Here is a 25,731-nt window from a genome sequence, read left to right as displayed (position 1 = left end):
GCCTTACCTGGCACTTTCCAAAATCACTCCCAAACTTGGAATACAGGAATTAAACCGAGCAGATAGACATTGTGCCATGTCTATTTCTAAATCTCTCTCTGAGTGATGAGGTTCCTTACCATGATGTTGTGGAAGATGGGTTTCATGATGATTTCAGGAAGGAAAGCTGTCCTCACTGTGTGCCGAGGTTTAAATTCCTTCATTTTCGAAAGACATTTTTTTAGAAATTTGTGATTTACTGGCAGGCCATTGTCATTCTTAAAGTTGTGGAGAAAGAGAGACCTCTAGTGGCAGAACTGAAAATGTATTCGGTGGTGCGTTTGTGTGCCATTTCCTCGTGTTTGGTATTAAGAAAAAAAGTGAGTGAAAAACGTTATCCTATGGTCAACAGATATCAAGTTTTATCCTCCTCCTTTATCTCCGAATACAAGACCAGATATCAGCACAACAGTTTCACTGAGAGAGACAGCTGACCATCTCCTTGCATCCATTAAACAAAATTTGAGAAGTCGTATCGTTCATGGGTATCATCATCACAGGCAAAACAATAGTCTAGATATTTTCCACCAAGACGAATCAACCCCTGGCTTAGCAGGGCGACTCCGTCATAATCCACTTTTTCAACTTAAAAATATCATCTTCAAGTACTATCACTGCCACCTCCCAAAAAAGAAAGAAGAAAGAGATTTTTCTGCTGTTAAACGGAAAAGTGTGAATAATGATCATGTAACTATTACTTTCATGTAAATTTGTAATATTATCTTATAGTGCAATAACAGTTACTATAACAGAGTGTAATATCGTCTTATCCATTCCATTTACTCGTCCGTCCAAGGACGGGTTGAGTCTCCTCCTAATGAGGGGTTTACTGGCGTACTAATGCAGTCGGCTCGCCACTCCTCTGCCGCATCCCGTAAGGGCGGTATTCTTGACTGTAATCTGTGTGTTTTCACAGGGCCGGTTTGCCTGCTTGCGGGATGAAAAACCCCAGATAAACTAGGGAAAAAACCCTGCTGCCCAGGCTCAAGGCCAGCTAACTTGGCTGTGACTGAGGAAGATCCTTAAGCTCTTCGCGTCGTCGACGGGAACAATCAATGAGCATGTAAACCTCTCTGCCTGACAGCAGAAAATCAATGCCGGTTAATCCTTGTGCATCTTCTTTGAGTGTCAACTCCTATCGGAGGTCGACGACCACCTTGGCAAATTTTGAGCGATCCTCAGCCACTCTGAACAGTCCCTCAGAGTTCATGCCAGACCACTGATGTCTGCTAGCCAAGATTTTCATCTTTGTCCTCTTCTTTCAATTATCTTCCCTTGTATAGTCAGTTGAAGTATCTTATATTTTTCATTACGAAGTAGTTAACCAAGATATGCAGTTGTCCTTTTTTATAGTATCTAAAAGTTCACGTGATTTTCCCCATTTGTTCCTCTACTTCCTGATTTGACGTTTTTATTGTCCATAGGATTTTTAACATTCGTCTGTATAACCACATCTCAAAGGCATCAAGTTTTATTTATTTATTTATTTTTTACTGATGTCTTCAAGGTCCACATTTCTGCACCCTACAGCAATACAGACCATACACAGCATTTAACCATTCATAATCTAAGCGCCAAATTTAAATTGCATTTACGCAATGTTGGTTTCATTAGGAGAAAATTTTTTCTTGCCATTTCAATTCTAACTTTTATTTCCATTTCTGGATTGCATTCTTCATTTAACCAGCATCCGAGATATTTAAACCTTGTCATTCTTTCTATTTGTTAACCATTTAACAAAAGTGCTGAAAATTAAGAATTGGTTTCTTGCTTATGACCATGGATTTAGTTTTAGTGATATTTATTTTTAATCCCATTTTTTCACACTCTTCGTGCACTAGTTCCAGAAGATTCTGAAGATCCAGAATATTGTCAGCCAGGAGAGCTGTGTCAGCATATCGGATGTTGCTGATGATTTCACCATTTACATTAATCCCTTCCTCTCTTTTAAGATTTTGTGAAATATGGCTTCTGAGTATATGTAAAAAGGAGAGGTGACATCACACATCCTTGTCTTACTCCTCGTTTGATGTTAATGGAGTCTGTAATAATGTCATCAACTTGAACAGATGCCTTTTGGTTCCAATATAAGTTTTCAGTGATCCTGATGACTTTACCATCTAATCCAGTTCTTAATAGTGCAATCATTTTAGTATGTTGGACTTTGTCAAATGCATTCTCGAAGGTCGATGAAGCAAATTAATACTTCCTTGTTTTGGTCACTACATTTTTGGAATAAGATTCGAGAACGGAAAAGAGCCTCTCTCGTTCCCAAACTTTCTAAAGCCTAATTGGGTATCACTGATGGTGTCTTCGCATTTTCTGTATATTCTTTTTTGAATTATTTTCAGAAACATTTTGAGAATGACTCATTAGGCTGATCATTCTATAGTCATTACAAGTTTCGCATTTGCTTTTTTGGGTAGCATGGTGAAGGTTGACTGTAACCAGTCTTGTGGGATTACTCCTATCGTAGATCTTATTAAATAGCTTTACTATTTCTGCTGGTATTCTATCAGGACCTAAGGCTTTACCATTTTTAGCTGAGTTCAGCACACATTCTACCTCTGATCTTAGAATGCATGGACCTTGCATCTGTTTATAAGTATTTTCTGGATTGTCTGTTATCAGTAAAGAGTTCATCTACATCGAGGTCTCTTTCTTTCTTTTGTGTACATTAAAACTGTCATGCTTTGCCTGTAGAATTTGTTTCTTTACATTTTTCATTCATTCAGTTTCTTTTGCTTCTTTGATCTTGCCTTTAGTAATTTTCTGAACCTCTATATTTTGTTGGACTATGATTTTTATATGATCTGCGTTGCTCCAAGAGAGAACGAATTTCATTTCGTCACTTATCCAATCCTTTTTTTCTGCTCTATCAGGACAAGGTATTGGTACATTTATCTATGAAGACAGATTTTAATTTATCCTATGATTCATCAACCCTCATGACGTCATCAATTTTACATAAGATTGTTATTTTTGATATATATTAATTGGCAAGACCGCAAGGACGATCAGATTTCATTACACGTGAATGAATCTGACTCACCACATGCTGAAGAAGATTAGCATGTTATTTCTCCTGACATCTTTGCTGGCTGCTGGGGTCATGGAGGAGCCTATGTTTGTTAGAGGAGAATTTCAGGTGGAGTCCTTGGAGTTGAAAGATGCCCATGGCTTGTTTCCCAAGGATATTTCTAAGAGATCTGATTATTCAGAGGTAGAGAATAAATTATAAATATATGACCATCCATGGATTCTTGTATCCATTCCTTCAGCTGATCTGCAGCGAAGGATTGCATTGAGGGAATCCACTGCTTCCAGTCTAATACTATTGGGCCTTCCCTTGGTGCCTTCTGATGGAAATTTACATGAAAATAAGTGTGGTTCTACCAAGAATGGAAGAAAGGCAATGGAAAGGAGAAACTTTAGTAAAAAGCAGAAGAGGAACTTCAAATCAAGTGATTGTATTTTATATGGTGTTGTCGTCAGAGATACTGAGTCCATAAAACCCAAGTGTATTAGCAACATCTGATAAGGAAAGAAAATGAGCAAAAAATGGCAGTAAGATAACTGGAACAACATCTGGCAATTCAGAGGATTTTAGTGGACGTCCACAAAGTTTAATCAACGGACTAAGTAACAGTACATCTCTTTTTTTTCTGTCTACTAGTACTTAAGATATAGTGTTCAAAAATAATGTTAAATGTTTGTTTGATGTATGCTTTAGCCATTAAAAACATAGTATAAGATAAAGAAAGATTTTTATATATGCGAAAAAAAGGCGAAATGTGCATGAAAGTGAAATGATTCTGGAATGAGTGAAGAGCAAACTGTGGAACCGCGATTTTAAAGAGACTTGGGGTGCCCGGAGCTCATTATAGACAGCACAACATAGCAATATTGCCACCAGTTGGTGACAGTGATCATATTGTCCTGACCCGGGAAGTATGAAAGCATCCAGAGTGAAAGGATACATGTGGAACTATAGGACAGGAGATTATGGGAGACTCAGAAAACAGCTTGAAGGAGTTCGGTGGGAAAAAGAACTTGAAAGAAAAGAAATTAATATGGCATGGGTCATAAAAAATTAGCTAACACCTTTTATTCTATTATAGGGAGTAAGTGATGTCTATGTAGCTCAGTGGAAATGGCACTTGCATCCTCTTCACTAAGCCACACGAAGATCAACTTAAGTCAAGTCTAGTCGCCAACTGGAGGAACTTATTCTAAGCCTTTCTTCAACTGGTTCCCGAGTCAGTCAGCCTCTGGCACGCGAATTTTTCCCCTGTAAACTCAAGAAATTTGACAGTGGAATCCGCATTATTTTCAGACAAAAAAAAACATATCATGTTAGGGTTAGGTACAAAGAGATGGCAGCACTTGTTGCCTGTCTCATCATCGGTTGACGTTTATAATTATGATAGTCTTGGGTCAGCTATCTTTAATTGACTGCTGGTGGAAATTAAACTGCCCACGCAGTCTCCAAAAGCGTAGGTCATAGTTAAGGGATATTGGTGGATAAAATAATTGAAGTTCAAGGGAAATATTGCAAAAGTGATAAAAACAGCCCAAAGAAATGCCAGTATACTAAAGAGAACACTAACAAATAGAGATAATGATGTGGTCATTTCACTGTAGAAATCTTTGATTAGACCACATCTGGACTACTACGCATCGATTTGGTCGCCTGCATTCCTAGGTGAGAAGCAAGCTCTGGAAAAAAGTTCAGAGGAGAATAACAAAAGCAGTATCGGGATTGTGAAATATTGACTGAGGACAGGTTGAGAGACTGTCGACTAGTAAACAAGCGGGAGAGGGGCGATACAGTTGAGACATAAATTGTTAAGAGGTGCTTATCAAATAGATACCTAGGATATTTTTCGAAGGGTTGAAGGAGAGAAGGGGATAGAGACAAGAGGTCATATATATATATATATATATATATATATATATATATATATATATATATATATATATACATACATACGCGAGGGTGGTCTGAAAAGTTCTAGGCATAACAATGAAAAAACGAATTTATAATTTCAAATTTCTTTTCAACATAATCTCCCTTAAGACATACATTTATTCCAGCGATGTTCCATCGCCCTAATCCCGTCCCCGTAATGCTTCTCCGTAAGATCTGCAAAATACCCCTCTACAGCTGCAATTACCTCTTGATTCGAATTAAAACGCTGACCAGCGAGGAAGAGTTTTAGTTTTGGGAAGAGATAGAAGTCAGAGGGAGCCAAATCTGGGGAATAGAGTGAATGTACCAACAATTCATAGTGCAGATCCCTTAATTTTCCCATTTCCAAAACACCCTTGTGGGCAGGTGCATTGTCCTCATGAAAGATGATTTTTTTCTTCTGCAAACCGGGTCTTTTCTCACGAATTTTTTCGTCTAGTTTGGTTAAAAGATCGGAATAATATTACACTGTTATTGTTTTACCCTTTTCAAGATAATTAATAAACAAAATACCTTTAGCATCCCAAAACACCAATGCCATGACCTTTCCTGCTGATGGAACCGACTGTCTTCTTTAGCTCTGAGCAACCCTCTTCTCTCCACTGTTTTGACTGCTGTTTGGATTCTGGTGTGTAATGGTGAATCCAAGTCTCATCCATAGTAATAAATCAATGCACAAAATCAGTTTTATTCTTGTTAAAACGCTCCAAGCGCTGTTCAGAGATTTTAATGCGAGTGCGTTTTTGATCTGCTGTGAGCAAGCGCGGCACCTATCTTGCGCAAAGCTTTTTCATTTGCAATTCTTCATGCAAAATATATCATACACGTTCTTTTGAAATGCTTGTAGTCTCAGCAATTTCACTCACTTTGGCTCTCTGGTCATACAATACCATATCGTGCACTTGATCATTGATTTTTGTTATTACATTTTTTGGACGTCCACATGAATCAACTTCAAGGCTAGTATGTCCACGTTTAAACTTGGCAGCCAATTTCTTAATTGTCGAAAACGAAGGAGAAGAGTGCCCATAAACTTTTATGAACTTCGAATGAATTTCTTTTGGAGTTAAACCTTCTTTTACAAAGAATTTTATAACCACATGCTACTCATTTTATCCATTTCAAGGGATACTGACAATACTTTTGCTTCAGACAGCTGTATAAAACAGACTACTCGATAGAATGACTTTCAATTTCACATGGATGCCTATGATAAATGTACCAACTGAGAAAAACAAAATCGTGCTGATAGTATTGTCATAAAATAATAATAAAATAATACAAGTTTCTGTTCTTTTTGAGTCACTGAAGATGCCCTTGATACTAACGGGGAAAATTTTTATACTATTAAAAAGTGTAGCTCAGTGGATGTGGCGTTGCACACCACGGCGCTTGGCTGCACGAAGGAAGACTTGGTTTTGAGTCTAGTCGGCGACTAGAGGAACTTTTTCTAAGCCTTTTTTCGACCGGTTCCCGAGTTAGTCGATCTCTGGCACGGGCAAGCGGATTTTTCCTCCCGGAAACTCGGGTTTTTCGTCCCGTAAACTCAAGAAAATCGACCGTAGAACCCACATTATTTCAGACATTAAATACCACGAGATGGCAGCACATTTGAGCCGTCTCTCTTCACTGTGTACCGGTTATTAGTGTTAGCCTTGGGCCATCTATCTCTGGTTGGTACCAGTGGAGATTGAACTGCCCACTCAGTCTCCAAAAGTTAGATAGGGCTAAATGGTCTCGCCTACTCCCGTATACGGGAATAAAAAGGCGTTAGCTGATTTTTTTTTATTAAAAATATTTGCGTAAGGTAAATCCTTTTTATATTATTTATTTTTTTAAATATTTAGACAAATGATCTATGTTCCCCCATTTGTATTCTTGCTGGGCCCGAAAAAGGGGAAGGTCTGGTATTAACAAAACTATTGCCTGATTTCTCGTCTTCCAATAGGGGAATACTAAGATTATCATAAGTACTGTCATTGTTCAAAATACAAATGAGAAATTTTATGAGCATATTTCTAGTTATATTTTTGTGACTAGGTGCCAAGAGAAAACTTATTAAAACAGTTAAAGTATGTTTAAGTTGTAAGTCAGAATTCAAGGAGATACAGGAAGATGGTTTGTAAAATCACGTATGAGATATGGGTGCATAATATTTCCACTTATATGCATCATTTTTATGGATCACATTGTGAAGGAAGTTCTAACTAAACCTGATATTCAACATTGAAGATATCAATCTTTTATTTTATTCCAATAGTTTTATACTCCTAAATGAAGCAAGTGCAAGCCTGCAAGATTCCTTAACTAAATTGAATAACTAACAAGTTTGGGATGAAAATCAGACAGTGAAAATAGGCAATAATATTATGAACTTCAGATGAATTCTGAATGGAGAACCTATAGAACAAGTAAAACATTACAACTATTTAACTGTTTAGGCAAAACTGTTAATGAAGATGGCAAATGATTTTTATGGAAGTAGATAACAGAATAAGGAAGGCTAATATGATAGTGAGTCATCTGTTAAAAAGACTAAAAAAGGTGTTCATTAAAAAGACTAAACTAAACAAAACGCTAAAACTAGCTATAGAAAATAGTATTCATGCAGGTTATAAGTTATGGACCTGAGAGCTAGTTCTGAAATAAAATAGTGCTGATTAAAGAATGGAGACCACAGATTCGAAAGTTCTGAGAAAAATTAGGCAAGTGAACAGATGACATCAATGGCATTATCATATTAAAAATGTAGATATTAGGAAGGAACTTGGCATTGTTAGCATTCGAGAATATATGAATAGAGCTGATCTGTGATTTAGTAAGTTAAACAGAATGGAAGAGAAAAGATTAGCAAAACATGTTTCATGGCAAGAAAAAAATCCAGAGGAAGACGTAGGTCCACGATGTAGGTGTATCGATGCAGTTAGAAGAGCCTTTAGAAGAGAAATAAAATATCTGACAATATTCAGACAAGTAATAGACTATTTGAGGAGAATTTTCAATAAGAAGTTATTAATGTAAACTTTTCACGTAGTGTTATCCTCCTTACATCTCTTGAGAATTCGTATCAAGAATTTGATTATGGCAATGGTATTTTCCTGATAAATGTTAATTTTAATTATTTCATATATATGGATTACATCGATGTAATAATTTTAACCGAATTCCGAAAATGCTTGAATTTTGATCTCAGCTTATCGAGAGGAGAAAAAAACTGGATAATCATAAGCCTTACAGCATACGCTGCTGGTTATTATTGACTCACGCTTAAGGTAATTCCCCTCCCCCCCCCGTCATGTTAGTAGGGATACTAAACTTAATATATTGAGCAGAAGCTTATTCATACTCTTAGGCATTTCACGTAGTTGCAATACTTTCTCCCGCTACTACCACCATCGTACTTAAAATGACTGGTAGATATACGATGTGCTGGGAAGATCGGAAGATTGAATGAGTCATAATTTCGAGCGTGGTGGTTCATTTCGTTCCCGTCGATCAATAACACTGCAGGCGCTGTTGCAGACAGTAGTGTTTACGAATTATCAATACTATTACGTATATGTTTAATGTTTTTTTTTTTTGTTTGTTTTACATTCGATATAATATAAATTATTATGCTTATTGAATTGTATCGAGGTACTAGAGTTCAAGAAATTAATAAACGATAATAGTTACGACAGATTTTACCTTCTGTGTTCTTAATTCTTTGAATAATAATAAAAATGAAAGGGCACTCTAGTTTTTCATGCAGCCATCTTTGTGAAGTGTAATATATGGGAAAATTAATGTTTATGAAATTACTGTGTACCTTGAAAGTGTATTCAAATAAAATGCACGACTGTAATTATTCTTTAATCATTAATTCATTATTAATTAATAAAAGCATTTGTAGTATTTATTGTTGGGCTATTAGAAAAGTGAAATAAACCATCTTCCGTATTATAAAAATTTCTCTTTTAAACGATTTATTATTATTATTACATAGCACCTCCAGGGAGTACAAGGACTCATCAAGGGAGGTCACCTACTCCACAACTGTCCGTCTCCACCACTCAATTACGTTCATCAGCTACACCAACGCCATCTACTGCCGACCACCACTAGTATTTTTCAAAGACAATCACAAACACCCCATGCCCATAGCGAGATTCGAATATATATATATATTCTTCTTCGTGCTCAGTCTCTTCATGTCTGAGGACTCCTGCCCCTAGCCACAAACTCCAAAGTCCGGTGACCAACCATCTTGTTCTTGGGCTTCTTTTTCTTTCTCCTTCCACTTTACCCTGTATGATAAGTTTTTCCCAGGTTGTCATTTTCATGTATTGAAATGTGATCAAAATATTTGAGAATTCTTTCATTTACAATGTCACATAACTACCTCTTGATTTTTTTTTTAGTTGTCCAGGAGACTCTCAACATCCTCCCCTGAATCTGTTTATCTTGTCTTGCTGAGTGACCAAGATTCAGCACCATAACGAAAATCGAAAACACCAAGCTGTTGAGCAGTGACAGAAATGTTTCTGCTTTCCATATATACTGCAATAAATTTAGTTTAATCCTTTATCCAAGTGTAAGCAAACAAAGTTTGCACCTGAAGTATCTTCAGGATAGAGGCAACTCATGGTAAAGGTGGACCGAGCTCTCATCGCTACTTGTCTCATTATCTCCCATAATACAAAGCACATCTCCTTGCAGACATGTATAATGCTATGCATTAAGGGAAGGGCCACTATCCAGACTGGTTTCAACCTTTATTGAGGTCTTGTCAGTGGGAGCCAGACCCAGAGGTGGTGATACTAAGGTGGAAGCAATGGAGAAGTCATATTTACCTATATGAGTTGCCAAAAGGTGTCTCACCTTATTATTAAATTACTCTGGATTTAGAGAAAGATGTTGGAAGTTTTTTCTCCACTTGGTTAGACTATCTATAATAAATTTAGTTTAATCCTTTATCCAAGTGTAAGCAAACAAAGTTTGCTCATGATGTATCTCCAGGCCTGAGGCAACACGTGGTAAAGATGGACCAAGCTGTACCACGAGTTGCCTCAGTCCTGAAGATACTTCAAGCGCAAACTATGTTTGCTTACACTTGGATAAAGGATTAAACTAAATTTATTATAGGCTAACCAAGTGGGAAAAAACTTCCAACATATTTACTGCAGTTGCACCATTGCCAACCTTGTCATATTAATTCTTTTAATTTCTGGTTGACTCTTGGTGGTTATTAGAGCTACAAGGTAAATGAATTCATCCACCTTCTCGATGTCAGTGTAGTGGGTGAAATTGTCATTTTTATCTATGGCCATGTATTTTGTTTTGTCATGATCAATTCTTAAATGATATTTCCACTTTCCTATTCAACTCTTTTAATGAGGGACTCCAGTTCTTTGCTGTTGGCAATAAGAATGGTATTGTCAGCATACCTAGGATTACTTATCTTTTTACCAACAACTGAGTAACCACTATCGTGTCTCTTAAGTGCCTTTCTCATAATGTGTTCTCCATAAAGATAATATAAATCACGGGAAATGATGTATCCTTGTCTCACAGCTTTCTTGATGTTGAACCACTGAGATGTTTTTCCATCCATTTTCACCACATCCTGGTTCCTTTCGTAGAGTTGTTTTTAAAGGTATATCAGTGTTCTGGGATGCCCATTTTACTTAGTATTTTCCACAGGTCCTCCTACTGAAAGTTTTTCCATTTGGTTATGCTATAAATGAAAGATGCCAAGAAATTATAGTCTTGGTTTTATCCTTTATCCCAGTGTAAGTAAACAAAATGTGCATGTGAAGTAACTTCACGATTGGGCTACTTGTATATAGAGACTAACGATTTCACATCACTTGCCTTAGTATTCCATAATGCAAAGCACACATCCTTGTACAATGTATAATACTGTGCATTATGGGAAGGATCACTACCCAGACCAGTTTCAACCTTTATTGAGGTGCCATCAGTGGAAGCCAGACCAGGAGTGATACCAAGGTTGAAGTAATATAGAAGTCGCATCTTATTACTGAAATACTCTGGATTAGAGATAGATGTTGAAAGTTTTTCACTTGATTATACTATAAATTAAAGATGCCAAGAAATTATGACTTATAAAAATGGATTTTACCCAATCATCAGGCAAATCTCCTGTCTCTTGTATTTTCTTAGAAATTTTTCTGGTGATTTCATTTCAAATGGGTTCTAGACATGTGAGAAGTTTGCTTGGTATTTGGTCGTGGCCAGGGGTTTCCCTTTTTCCTAGTTTTTTTAGAGCTTCTTCAACCACTTCTTTTAAAATGCAGGGTTCCTTGTGGAAGTCTCTGGTGTTTTCTTTGTTGAATGAGACTGAATTATCTTTGTACAGTTTTGAGTAATAGTCTTTCCATCTATTAAGGATGTCCATTGGATCAGTAAGAATATGATTGTTGACATCAGCTATAGTTGAATACTTTGGTTTAAATTTTCTGTTCAGCAACCTTATTTTGCTAAATAGATCTTTGGTTTGATTTTGATTTGAGTGATCTTCAATTTGTCTGCATATGTTGTTGATATTTAATGCAAAGTTTTTTGATGAGCTTGGATGTTGAAAGTCTTATATATATATATATATATATATATATATTATAAAAGTGAAATTACATGTAATTTCTTTGCCAAACCATCCTCCATGTTATAAAAATTTATCTTTTATCCTTCAACGATATTTATTTATTTATGGATTTGCTATATGAGAGGTAAAAGAACCTATAGCACATCAGCGCATGTATGTATGGAGTGCAGGTTTTGGAAACTGTTAAGTTTTCTTGAAATGTGAGGAAGGTTGTTCCAGAGTATACAGAACAGAGCTACATGTAATAAATGAGAAGTTTGGTTCATGGTTAGACTGGAAAGTTTTGTTGGGCAGTTGTTGCTGCTCAAAATATTGGAAGTATTAATTAAAGTTATTTTAGTTAATATATTAGCGGTGGCAGCTCATGGCTTGAAATCGTGGGGGTGCTGCGAAATATACATACACACTGTAAGTACAATGTATACATGTTTGGATAAAATATCAAAATTATGGTAAAAATTTAAAAAAAAAAATTAAACATGAAACAGTATTGTTTATTATCGATAAAATTATACAGTTTGGTATAATTCAAAATTACTTAAAAATAAAATATATTCTTCTTGTTTTGTTTCATGAAAAAATATTGTTTATTATCGACAAAATTATAGAGTTTAGTATAATTCAAAATTACTTCAAAATAAAATCCATTATCATAACCCCAGTAATGTTCTAAAATAGAAACTATAACAAATGTTATGTCTTTAATTGTAATGTCCAAATGTTTAAAGAGACGGAGTAACACGATAAGCACTACGAACACTTTACTACTGGCACAAACTGCATATAAACAACAGTGGAACTGCGTGATGGACAGTGCCGCATTACACTAATAGCTCGCATCTCATAATAAGTATATGGCGTGCATATGCTTGCACGCATTGCAATATGACACTGTGGTAAACACAGTGCTGCTGGCATCCCTCACCCTCCTAAGTGCTACAAGATGGATTTTTATTATTTTTTATACAAAATAAGATAATTGTATTAGGATTGTTGATGATAAAATTAAATATTACAAGCAAATATAAATAAATTAATAAATATATTTATATATCTAGAAAAAATTGGGGGCGCTGCAGTTCTGCAGTGCCTATGCACCCGCCCATGGATATTAGTCTACATTGTAATTTCCTTAAAAAATACAGTTATGAATAACCAATGTATAAGCCTTAAGCCGTATAATGTATAAGACTGTGTTTGAGATAGTTGGTTTCAGAAGAGAGTTAGCGAGGGAGGAATCATATATCAGTTGAATTACTCGCTCTCAGCATAAAGAATATTTAAGAGGTTTTGGAGGCACCATCTTAAACATCTGAACAGTATTCTAAGAATAGATGGATTTGTGATTTGTGCACAGAGTAGCTGGATAAGTGAAAAGTAGCATCTTCAGAAAAGAATGTGTATATTTTTAGAGGATAAGGCAGCTGTTGATGTGATATGTTTATGGCAAGAGAGGCTGGCGGTATATGTCAGTCAGTGATTTATGTATTACCGAGATTCCTTTTACAACAAGAAAAGATAGTACTTTATTTTGGTAACATTTAATGTAACCTGGTTATACTTGTTGACAATTTTTTCACTTGGTTATACTATAAATTAAAGATGCCAAGAAATTATTTTCTAGGTTTTATCCTTTATCCTTTATCTAAGTGTAAGCAAGCAAAGTTTGCACATGAATATATTGGCTAATGACTTGACATCAGTTGCCTTAGTATCCCAAAATGCAATGCACATATCCTTATGGACATTAATAATGCTATGCATTATGGGAAGGGCCACTACCCAGACCTTCAATCTTGGTTTGACTTCTAATCGCTCCCACTGATGAGCCCTCAATAAAAGTTAAAACCAGTCTGGGTAATGGCCCTTCCCATAGTGCATAGCATTATACATGTCCGTAAGGATATGTGCATTGCATTTTGGGATACTAAGGCAATTGATGTGAAGTCATTAGCCTCTATATACAAGTAGCCCAGTCATGAAATTACTTCTTGTGCACAGTTTGTTTGCTTACACTTGGATGAAGTATGAAACCAAGAATATAATATCTTGGCATCTTTAATTTACAGGTTATTCTTGACCTTTGAAGAATGGTATGGCGATAAATGTTTTAGGTATTGGTTGCAGATGATCTTGAACTTGAGATGTCTGTGCAATGAATAGTTTGTACACAGACTAAGTTCAAAACAGCTTGGCACTTATAGTCCTAAATGAATGAAATGCACAAATGAAAAACCAATCTTTTCATTGAGCACCCTGTGCTCAATGAAAAGATTGGCTCTAGCTGTATCTTCAGTCTCTGTCTCTAGGTAGGTTTTTTTTACCTTATTTTACCAAGTAAAATAAGCAGAATACATTACTGTAAAAGTGAATATGGCAGATTATATCAGGGAAAATGAAAGAGAGAGAGAGAGAGAGAGAGAGAGAGAGACTGAATAAGTTTCGAGGCCTATTTTTTGTGGGGAGGGCAAAAAAAGGGCTTTTGAAAAACTTGGCATCCCCTTTTGTTCTAGATGTAACTTTTCATTTGTCTGGCTTTTAACTCTGTATAAATCCCAAATCCATCAGCACTTTGGAATATTGCTCATGCATTTGAGATGATACACCTCTCTAAAAATTCCTGCTGCTTTCTAAAAAAATGCAGTTTGGCTAATTGGCAATTGCTCTTGCATCTCCCTGACCACTTCTCAAAGATAGTTGGTTTCTGTATTGGGTAGTATTTTTTTCCCTCTTTCTCTCTTTTTTGCAATATTTCCATGACCTCTGTTCAGCAGAACTGGAATCCATCATTCCCTCATTTCTGTTAAATTCACAATAAAACAATCAACATCTGTCCAACATTTGCTTACAGTTGAATTACTAACCAAATGAATCTGATGCTTCCCCACTGGATCTTCTCTGGAAAATCCTTCGCATGAAAACTACAACTTCCAACTATTTAAAAAGAATACTTTTCTCTCGAGCCCTGTCCTAACATGGTCTTGATTTGCTATAGTTTTTCAGTAAATTTCTCATTTCCACTTCTGACACAGAACTCTAGGCAAAACAGTTAACAAGACCTCAGGCAGAGATAAACAAGACTCTAAGCTGTAAACTATTACATTAATATAAAGTGGCAGGACTAATTCCAAGGATTAATAACAGGATGTCAGAAAAGTCAATTCTGAATTGGGCAGATGCATTTAATTTATGATTGTTAATTATAATAAATTTAGTTTAATCCTTTATCCAAGTGTGAGCAAACAAAGTTTGCACCTGAAAGTATCTTCAGGACTGGGGTAAGGTAGTACAACACTGGGCAACTCGTTGCAAAGGTGGAGCAAGCTAACATCACTCCTATCTATGCATTATGGGAGATACTGAGATAGGAGTGATATTAGCTTGCTCCTGCTCCACCTTTGCAACAAGTTGCCCGGTGTTGTACTACCTTACCTCATTCCTGAAGATATTCTCAGGCGCAAACTTTGTTTGCTCACACTTGGATAAAGGATTAAACTAAATTTATTATAGTCTAACCAAGTGAAAAATAAACTTTCAACGATTGTTAATTCATTTTTTTTTTTTTTTTACATCATTCCAAGGTCAGGCTTGGCAGGTTAATTAGTATTAAACATAAAGTTGCTTACAATAATATAGTGTTAGTTGCTTTTAATGTAGTGTGTGTTCCTGAAGATGACCTTAATGTGAAGGTTGAAATAGTTGTTAATTCCATAGATCTAATATAATCAATATTTTCTCATTATAATAAAAAAATGCAATCTTAACTTTTTTTGCTTTGCATACAACTTCTATGTTATTGCTCATTCAAAGATGATGCTCCAACATCTTTCCTTATTTAAAATCATATTCTGGCTTCTTCTTGCTCGCTTCTTCTTACCATGCATGCTCTTATTATTTTTGTACTATGGTATTTCATTTATTTATTTATTTATTTATCTTTACTTTTAATCAGTAATTAATGGATTAATTCCTTCTTACTATCCATGCAGTCTCTTATAATAGCAATAATTTTATTGCTGTTATAAGAGACTGCAGTTTGGCCAAATCTCCTTTTTTTCTCATGAGGATTGAACTGTTAGTAATGCTAGATATATCTCCTGAAAGATATTATTCTTATAATCTCTGTAAGCAAGACTATACCACACAAGCATATGAACTAATGTATCATAGGTTGCACTGTGGTGTTCACATCCCCATAACATATCATATCGATATAACGAATTATTTATTTTTGTATATGAAAACTGTGCTAATATAAGACATGAATCTGTTTTAAAAAATTGGGGTTTTGCTGCCTGTACTTTGAGAGATTAAACAAGAGTTTTTTTTTAATTTTTATATTCATTAATATCCTCAATTAATTATTTCAATATTTTGTCAGGTGTCCAGTTTAGCAGACTTTTTTGGAGAAGAGGATATCTTTATTGCTTATGGACCAGAAAAATTTTCTCATGATGATTTTGATCTTGACTCTGAGGGTAAGTAGTTGCTTATACCAAAAAAAAAAAAAAAAAAAAAAGTTTGCAGCAGTCAAAAAATGAAACATTTTATTTTATTTTTTTTTTGTTGGGCCAATACATGAGAGGTAGGTTGATCAGCCTCTAGTACATGACTTCCATGTATGAAAATAGAATTGAAACAAGAAACTTGTTCACATTGGATTTGAAGGCCTGTGCAATATATATCTTTTGTATATGTGGCAGGAAAAAGAAGGGGGGGGGGGGAGCGTATATGCACAAAATGCAGGCAGTGGGAGGAACTTGGTGATTTAGAAATGACCATAACTGACCTTGTTGAGTCAGAGATGGGAGATTCTCCACTTAGAGAGAGAGAGAGAGATGACGGGTATGATAGAGGGCAAGAGAAGTATGAATAAAATAATAAGAGTGGGGAGTATGGAAAGGTTAAATGATTCTGAAGTTTTAGGAGATAGTCTCAATTGGGAGGATGAATAGCAAACAAGAGTGGCTGACTTACAGAGAGATAGATGAGCTGAAAGAGTAGGTGGAATGTCTGGAATGAGACGAGAAGTGTGAAAGATGAGATTAGGCGAATGGAAGAGACGAATGCAAGGCGAATCAGAGGAGGAGTGTGAAAGAGTTATGGGAATGAGAGAAGAGGAGAAAATAGGAACAATAGTAGAGGAGAGGGAATGAGAGAGAGTTATGGGCATGGTAGAAGAAGAGAGAATAGGAACAGTATAAGAGAGGGAATGAGAGAGAGTTATGGGAGTGATGGAAGAAGAGAGAATGGGAACAGTAGAAGAGAGGGAATGAGAGAGAGTTGTATGAATGATAGAAGAGGCAAGAATAGGATAAGTGGAAGAGAGGGAATGAGTGTCAGATATAGGAATGATAGAAGAGGAAAGAATGGAAACAGCAGGAGAGAGGGAATGAGAGGAATGCAAGGGAGCACAGAGAGAGAAAAACTGTTACAGGAGAGAGAGAGTGAGGGATTCATGTGAGCAATCAAGGAATAGAGTGGTAAGAGGTGTAATGTATGGGGACTCAATGATCCGTGGTGTTCAAGATAGGATGTGTGAGGAGTGCTTGCCAGGAGGAATGATAGGATGAGATGATTGTGATGGTGAGAACAAATGACTTGAGTGGTGGTGTAAATAGGGTAGCGAGAGATATGAGATTCTTGCTTGAGGCTGTATGAAAGAAGACACAGAGAGGAAAGATAGTGTGTGTGTGTGTGTGTGTGTGTGTTACCTAAGTATGATAATGTCGAGCTGAGCAGAAGAGCGGTGATATTGAATGGCATAATAGTGAGAATGTATCAGAAGAGAGGATTCGAATATGTGGATGCTTGGAACGCGTTTGAGAGTAGAGAGGAATTGTATTCGAGAGACCTCTTGCATTTGAATGAGGAAGGATGTAGGCATCTGGAGAGATTGTTGTTCTGAACAAGTCAGTGTGTCCCAGTGTGGATGGTAGCAGGGGTGACCTCTTGTGGGAATGGGTACTTGGGAGAAGGACGACGACATCAGGTAATGTTGAGCCCACTGAAGTCTAGAGGGGATAATGCTGGGTATAGAAACAATGGCATTTTTATGCTTTATACTAATGTCAGGAGTATTCGGAATAAGGAGGAGGAGGAATTGGTGGCACTGATAGCATCAGCCTGGCCAAAGATTATGGGATGTCCAAGATGTGGTTGACAGAAGAGGATATCATAACAGGAATAGAAGTTGCTGGGTACAGCATTTTTCGGCAGGATAGGAAGGGAAAGCGTGGTGGTGGAGTACTGCTTATGATAAGTGACAACCTATGTCCTCTGAGAGTGGAGGCTTTGGAAGGCTTTGACACTAATGATTTTGAAAGCATATGGTGTGAGGTGGAGGTGGACAAGACAGGATATTTAGTGGGGTGTTGCTACAGACCAAGGAGCACAGAGGGTGGGGACCAGGAGATGTTGAGACAGTTGAGCGTGGCAAGTGCAAGAAGAACGATTGTTATGGGAGATTTTAACTACAGCAGTATAAATTAGGAAGAGGAAATTGCATGTAGCAATAAGGGAATGGAATTTCTAGAATTTTTGAGGGACAAATGTCTTGGGCAACATGTAACAGAGGGAACAAGAGGTTCAGGAGTTTTGGATTTGGTTATAGCATCAGAAGAGTTTCTAACTCTTCTGAAGAGTTGATAATAACTCCAACTGGTGGGAGAGATGACAATCTCTCCCACCAGTTGGAGAGAGAGTGACCATATGGTTTTGACTTGGAAAATGAATAGACATGCAGGAATATCAAAGAGACAGGAATGTATGTGGAATTATAAAGCAGGTGATTATAATAGTCTTAGACGTCAACTTGGGGAAGTTTCGTGGAGGGAGGAATTGGAAAGCCAGGATATCATTAGTGATTGGGAAATTTTGAAGGAATATTTGTTAGCAGCAATAGTAAGCCGTATTCCACGAGTTAAGAAGAGGACACAATTTGGAGTAAAGTGGATGACAAACAATATTAAACAGGAACTGCATGCGAAAAAGAGGCTATGGAAGAGATATAAGGAGACAGATGAAGAGAAGATGCATGAGGAATATAAGACACAGGCCAGGAGAGTGACTAGTATGGTAAGGAAGGCGAAACTGGAATATGAGAAAAGATTGGCCCTTAGATCCAAGGAAAATCCTAGGGAATTTTTTAGATGTGTGGCCAGTAGGAGGAGAAATGACTTTGGAAGAATGACATTGTGGGATAAAAATGTTAATAGAGTGACTGATGCAGAGGACATAGTGGAATTGTTCAATGAACACTTTAGTGGAGTATTTCATCCAGGAGGAATCAATTTGAATACTAGAGGAATAGGCAAGTTCGAGGTTTAGACGTGCAGGAAGAGAGTGTGTTCCACATATTGAGTACTCTGTATATTAGTAAAGCTGTGGGACTGGATGGTATTTCATCACGAGTTTTGAGAGAATCTGCTAAGGAACTGACAGTGCTTTTGACCTGGCTTTTCAATGAAAGTCTGGCTGTGGGAACGGTGCCCATGGAATGGAAGGAAAGGTAAGATAGTGCCATTGCATGAGGACGGTAGTAGACTGTAAGTGTCTAATTATAGGCCAGTTTGTGTGTCATCAGTAGTTAGTAAGATCTTGGAGAAAGTAGTGAGGGACTGTATACAGCATTGGGCAGATGAGGGTAATGTTATCTGTGAGAGTCAACATGGATTTGTGAAGGGGCACTCTTGTTTTAGCAATATGCTAGCCTTTCATGATAAAGTTACAAGAGCATTAGATGATGGAAGGGCATATACTGCCATTTTCCTAGACTTAACAAAGGCATTTGACAGGGTGCAACATGATAAGCTGATATTCAAGTTGCAGCACATGGGTCTGGATGTCAGATTGGTCAACAGGATTCAGGATTGGCTGTCCGATAGGTATCAGAGAGTTGTGTATGGTGGAGCAATATCAAAGAGGCAGAAGGTTTCAAGTGGGGTTCCACAGGGCTCAGTACTGGAACCTGTATTGTTTAACCTTTATATCAATGCTATTGTCCATGGATTGCAAGGGGATATTCGGTTGTTTGCGGATGATGCGAAGGTGGGAAGGGTTATTAGTAATAGTGCAGATGTCGTGGCCCTGCAAGAGGATTTGAATAAGCTAGATAAATGGGAAAATGAATGGGGGTATCAGTTTAATGCAGCAAAATGTAAGGTCTTGAGGTTTGGGACACATCGATGGGATGCTGCATACGCTATGGGATGAGTTAAACTGGAGGAAGTAGGCGAGACAAGAGATCTGGGATTGATGATTGATAGAAACCTGAAATTTAGGGGACGTATTGCAAAGGTAGTGAAGGTAACACAGAGGATTGCTGCAATAATGAGAAGGACACTGACCTGCAGAGATAAAATGGTTATCATTCTGTTGTATAAGATTCTGATCAGACCACACTTAGACTATTGTTTTCAGATCTGATCCCCAGGATTTGAAGGGGATAAATTAACTGTGGAAAGGGTACATAGGCGGATAACAAAGATGGTGTCAGGACTGTACAATGTTAGTTATGATAATCGGCTGAGGAAGTGTGGACTGCAGAGTTTGGTGGATAGAAGAAGGAGAGAGGTGATATGATTGAGACTTTTAAACTGTTGAGAGGTGGTTACAGGGTTGATGCTGGGGAGTTCGTTCGCTTTTGTGAACAGCAGGAAGGAGTCATGACAAGAGGCCATCCCTGGAAGTTACGAAAGGAAACTATGAGAAAGAGGGTGAGGAGTGGTTTCTTTGCATGGAGGGTGGTTGAACCATGGAAAGCATTGCCTGATAGAGTGGTGAGAGCCAGACTTGTCAATGCTTTTAAGGAGTGGTATGATAGACTTTGTGTTTCCTAGGAGGGATCTCCCTCGATGAGTCTTTTTAGACTTGTTTCTTAGAAAGGACCTTCCATGATGAGTCTTTTGACTTCATGGAGGACTGAATAATAATAATAATAATAATAATACATGCATTCCTATACATGAAAGGAGGGTTGGTCAACCTCTAGTACATTACTACAATGTATGAAAAGAGAATTTGAAACAAGGAACACTGGATTTGAAGGTTCCTTGGGAAACATATGGGATAGAAGGCTGCTCCATAATGCATCAGTAGGAATGAAGGAGGAGGAAGAGAAAATTGTTCTATGTTTATGGAGTTTGACTGTGAAGGGATGTTGGGTGGTAACTGCATGTGTTTCAATGGATTTGGTAGAGAGAGAGAGATCGAGAGAGGGAATTATTGATGATAGTTCTGAAGAACATTTACCATGAAATATTTATAGAAGATGCATGCAGTAGATACTTAGATAGATACCTGTTTGGGAGTGGTTGTAGTGAGTTGATAAGAGATGAGTCGCTCTTTTGCACTGTGTTCAGTAATTTTAGAGAGTTCTTAGGGCCATCTCCTGAGATATGGGAGCAGTACTTGATGGATGGGCAGATCTGTGATTTGTACCTTACATACCTTAAATATTTGTTCACCAGTTTTGTTGATTCAGTGGATGGTGTGTCTGCTCCCTAGCCAACAATATGTGGGTGTGTGAATCACATGATGGGCATGGATGGTTGGAATTATTATTATTACACAACATCTCAAAGTTCCAGGACCAGTTGGCACTATACAATATTATACAATCCACTATCTACAGTACATAGCGCTTTCTCTGCAGTACACTATTTACTTAATGATGCATGGTATTTTTGTCTGTTAATGACATGTTGTTCTTTGGCTCCTTTGCTACTTAACATGAATTTTAGTTGATAGATGAATTTCTTCACCTGTTGTGAGACCACTGCTCTACTTATTGGAGGATTGAAGCAGCTTGAAAAGGTTTCATGTAAATTGAAACCTGCATATTACATCATCCACCAAGCATACCGTGCCATATACTGTCCACTAATGCACTATATAATCACCATCCTTCACTACCCTGTCTACCATCCACTAATAATAGTTTTGTGTATTAATTGTGTGTTCTCTGGCTGATATGCATATATGTGAAATAACAACCAGAGTTTCTGGGAGAAAACAAAAGTAAAAAAACAAAACAACCGATAGCTTATTATGAAATTAGCAAGCTACACCTTCATGTGAACAAATCTATATAAGGGTTCCTCTCATCATGATGAGAATTGAACTTAGGTCTTTTCCAACTGAAAGATGCATAGTTCCATTGCTTTTCCAAATGTGGTGTAAAGGAGCTTATCTAATGTTTTTTTTTGTTTTTTTTCTATATTAAAAATTGATATGTACTTCTAGTTCCATTCCTCTTTTTTTTTTTCTTGTTGGAGAATATTTGTAAGTGATTTTATCAGTTTCTAAATCAGCTTTATGATCTTTGATTCCTTTTATTGAACTCTTTTACTTCTGTTTTTAAGCTTTCTTAGTAGCTTCCAAAACATTTTTCTACCTTCATGATATTTATCTTCAGTATTTCTTTTTTAAACATTCTCATCGTTTTTAGGTGCTTTTTCATATAACTTAGCTTTTGATATAATAAGTTCAGTTAAAGTGAAGTTATATGTAAGTTTACTTATTGTATGATATGCTGACTAACTAGTCAGGAGTTTTTTATATGATTCCCTCTTTTTTTTATGGACTGCTTCTTTAACATCTTGTGTGTGTTTTTTTCTTTCTTTACAGGCAACTTCACCTCCTACTTTTCTAGCACAGTCAGTCAGTATTTTTTCTTCAGATTTTGTCACTCAGTCTCTATGGTTTGATTCTTAATTTCGTATCCTTTTTCTTTTTCCTTAATACACTTATACTCTTTAAGACAAAAGTACTCTTTGCATATACTAATACTTTTTTATTTCTTGGTCTACAATTGAATGCCTGAGGAGTTGTTTAACTTTGATTCTTTTCAAAACTTTAAGACATATCTTCCTTATCAATGGGATACATTTTTTTTCCCTTTATCATGCTTGCTACTAGTGGTGGTCACTTCCTCTTTCAGATCTCAGCATAGCTGTGCAGATTTTGTGACAATAAGGAATGGCTATGCTGTTGTCTTTTCTTCAGGTTGAACATGGAGTATCCCTATTTGTTTATGGTTTTAGTGATGAGAACATCATCCAACTCATTAGCTAGAAAGTTGATTTTTTCCCCCCATGGTTGGTTTATTAAAAAATTGACTTTTCTATATAGATTCAGTGGTATTTTCTTCAACCAGTGCATAAACAAATACAGGGCTGCTCCAAATTCTCAAGAAATGAACTGTATACAGCTGTTATGTTAGCAGAATCTCTAAGGGAACTGATGTAATCAGTTCCCTTCTTGCAGCCATTTCACCCAGATACAGTTACACTTGGGAGCATCGTATTCTTGCAGTTTATACCAACTACAAACTTGACTCATTACATGTCATGGTGCATCTTTCCCATGGGGATGTCCATTGACTTCTTTCCAAGCAGTGTATTTGGATCAGAGTTACATCCATCCATAGGGACATGCCTGTTAGATTGTAATCCCCCCCCCCCCCCATATAATTTACCAATGCGAAAAATTCATCTCCTTTATTCCTGATGCTTCTGGATTTAGTGGTAAGTGACTCAAGCAAGTTCAATTCGAGTACTTCTTAATCTAATAGACTAAAGCTTAGGTGTTGTTCAACACCTAAGCTTGTTTATATTCTTCATAAGTTATTCATAACTTATGAAGAATATAAATCTTATATCCAGTACATTGAACCTGAGCAATCTGGCTTAGCTGAATATGTCATCTATACAAAATGCAGTCTTGTGAAAAAAAAAACAACCAAACTTCTACATAAGAGTGGAAGAGTATAAGGGTTCCTCTTACAGAACGTCTATATAAAGTTGTGAGACCTTAAGAAAAATTAAAAATTATATATACACATATTTATACATGTGTTTCTTAATTAGAAATTTTATTGATCGTTTGTTAACCTACTTAAGCTGAAGCTGGCAGGTTTTAAAATTGTTCTGTTACTTGTATTTTAATTGTGGTCTATTATTCAACTGTACTGAAGATTTTACTTCTATTAGAAAATTTTGCTGAAAGGCAAAATTTTTCTAGGTGAAAATTTTACTTTTTGTTAGTCAAGTTTTAATAAATAAATTAAAAGTCAAATTAAAATAAATAAATAAAGTTAGATTTATAACCACCCATGAAAGGTTATAAATCTAACTTTATTTATTTATTTATTTTAATTTCCTTTAACATAGTCTAGAAATTCTGCTCTGGAAACCAAACATGAAACTTTTTCCAGACTACTTCAGGCCTCTAGTAAATGGGGTAGTAGTCTCACACTTGGCATTGAAATTCATCTCCCACCTCAAGACAATCATAAGCATTCATACCCATGCTGATATTTGAAACTTGCAGCCTGTTCGTTGGAGAGCAGGTATGTTAACCATTTGGCTGACTAGGTTGATGTTGCTAAGAGATAAGGTGTAAGTGGTTCTTATGGTAGAGATAAAAGTTATATTTTTCAGTTTATGGCAGTTGGAAGGGAGGGGGAAAACATGGACATCCCTGGAAACTAAGGTTGTGATTAGACAGTATGTAAGGTCCAGGTTCTCATCATGTGGTAAATATGGTAAAATGGACTGCCATTAGAGTTTGTAAAATTTTCAGGGCATTTTTTTTTTTTTAATGGCCAGTATAAATATAAAGCCAATTCTTTTCATAATTTTCTATAAATTTTCTCGTATTTATTTCAGATTGTCAGTTTACAATACAAGTTAAAATTTATATATACAGTATATCAGTGGCTTCACATGCCTATTTCGGTTGGGTGTGTGCTGTTGTGTGGCTTATTGGAAGAGGAAGCTTCCAATTCCTTTGGCTACAATCATCAACATTGTTTCTCATTGTAAATATGGACAAAAAAGTTATACATTTATTGAAGATTATATATTAGAAACTTGTCTATATTATATATAAAAACTTGCCTACCACGTCAGTTCATATTTCATGCATGCAAAACAGATTAAACTCAGAAAACAAAAACAGCAGGTCATGACAAATGTCAACATTCAGTTGGATTGGTTGACGTAATAATCAATCAAAAGCCACTGATTTCTAGGTGCTGTTGTCTAAGTGCTCACCATGCCTTGCCTTCTGGTCAGTTTAAAACTACTGGAACGCTAAGAATTTGACCCACTGTTCCATCTGTATGTCTGATCAAAGGTGTATGTATTTTGAATGCACACCGTGGCTATTAACATGAATGTGATGCAATGTTTACATATTGAAAAGTGTCCTCTTCATGATCATTAGTATATTATGTTTAATTTTAGAAATCATGCAAAGCCAGGAAACAATTAGGGGAGTCTTTAATAGGAATAAATGCAAAAATATAATATCAGTGATATTGATATTCTATGGATGTACGCCACACACCTGGCATATACGGAATATTTTCCCTTGATATATATATATATATATATATATATATAAAGTTATTTTTTTAATCCACATGCTCGCTATAGAATAGTACTGATGTAAAACACTTTATATCTCTACCATACAGTGTATGGTAGAGATATCAGCTCTGCTTCACCAAAGTTAGCTCAAATTCTCAAAAAATTTAAAATCCACACTTTCTTTTAACTCCTGTGTCCAAACTCTGTTCCTTACTCTGTTTCCTACACCTAAACCAAACCATAACAGCCTAAAGTATATGGCAGACCAGGCGCCAGTGCACTATCTAATCACATTCTTAGTTCTGCTTGCCCTAACAAGGAATATTCTATTATTCATCCAGTGATCTGGAACAAATCAGAAAACATTTTTAGATGCTACAATGGACTGGTGAGAAGAATTATGGAATTAACAGAAATTGACCTCAATCTGATCCATCTTAATATTAACCATAGTTATCATGTGATTGTCACTCTTCAGCTATCCAACTTTGGCATACATGAGATTGTGCCCATGTGAATAGCCCAACAATACTATAGCATCCAGAACAGCATCAAATGTCAGCAATACGTTTGCAAGTTAATTTATAGCTGCCACTTGTAATGTATATTTTTGTATTTTTCCTTTCATGTTATGCCCTGATGAAGTTTTCTAAGAAAACGGAACTAGTTGTGCAATCAGATAATAAATAGTATTTTTTCTGTTTTGGTATCTTTCGGATTCTAGTCATCAATAAATT

The 25,731-nt window shown here is 36.4% G+C and overlaps 1 protein-coding gene across 1 annotated transcript in view; it reads left to right on the top strand.

The window, feature by feature from the left end:
* LOC150100342 (serine/threonine-protein kinase DCLK1-like) overlaps positions 1-25,731 on the top strand; it is a 427,047-nt gene that overhangs the window by 75,871 nt on the left and 325,445 nt on the right. The window contains exon 3 of the mRNA XM_090402717.1: positions 16,000-16,096. Coding sequence (XP_090258843.1) covers positions 16,000-16,096 — 97 coding nt within the window. The remainder of the gene's footprint in view (positions 1-15,999; positions 16,097-25,731) is intronic.

This window comes from Typopeltis vanoorti, chromosome 13 (assembly GCF_054136105.1).
Source record: "Typopeltis vanoorti isolate ZY-2024b chromosome 13, IOZ_Tvanoo_1.0, whole genome shotgun sequence".
NCBI lineage: Eukaryota > Metazoa > Arthropoda > Arachnida > Uropygi > Thelyphonidae > Typopeltis > Typopeltis vanoorti.
This window is presented reverse-complemented; position numbering and strand designations above follow the sequence as displayed.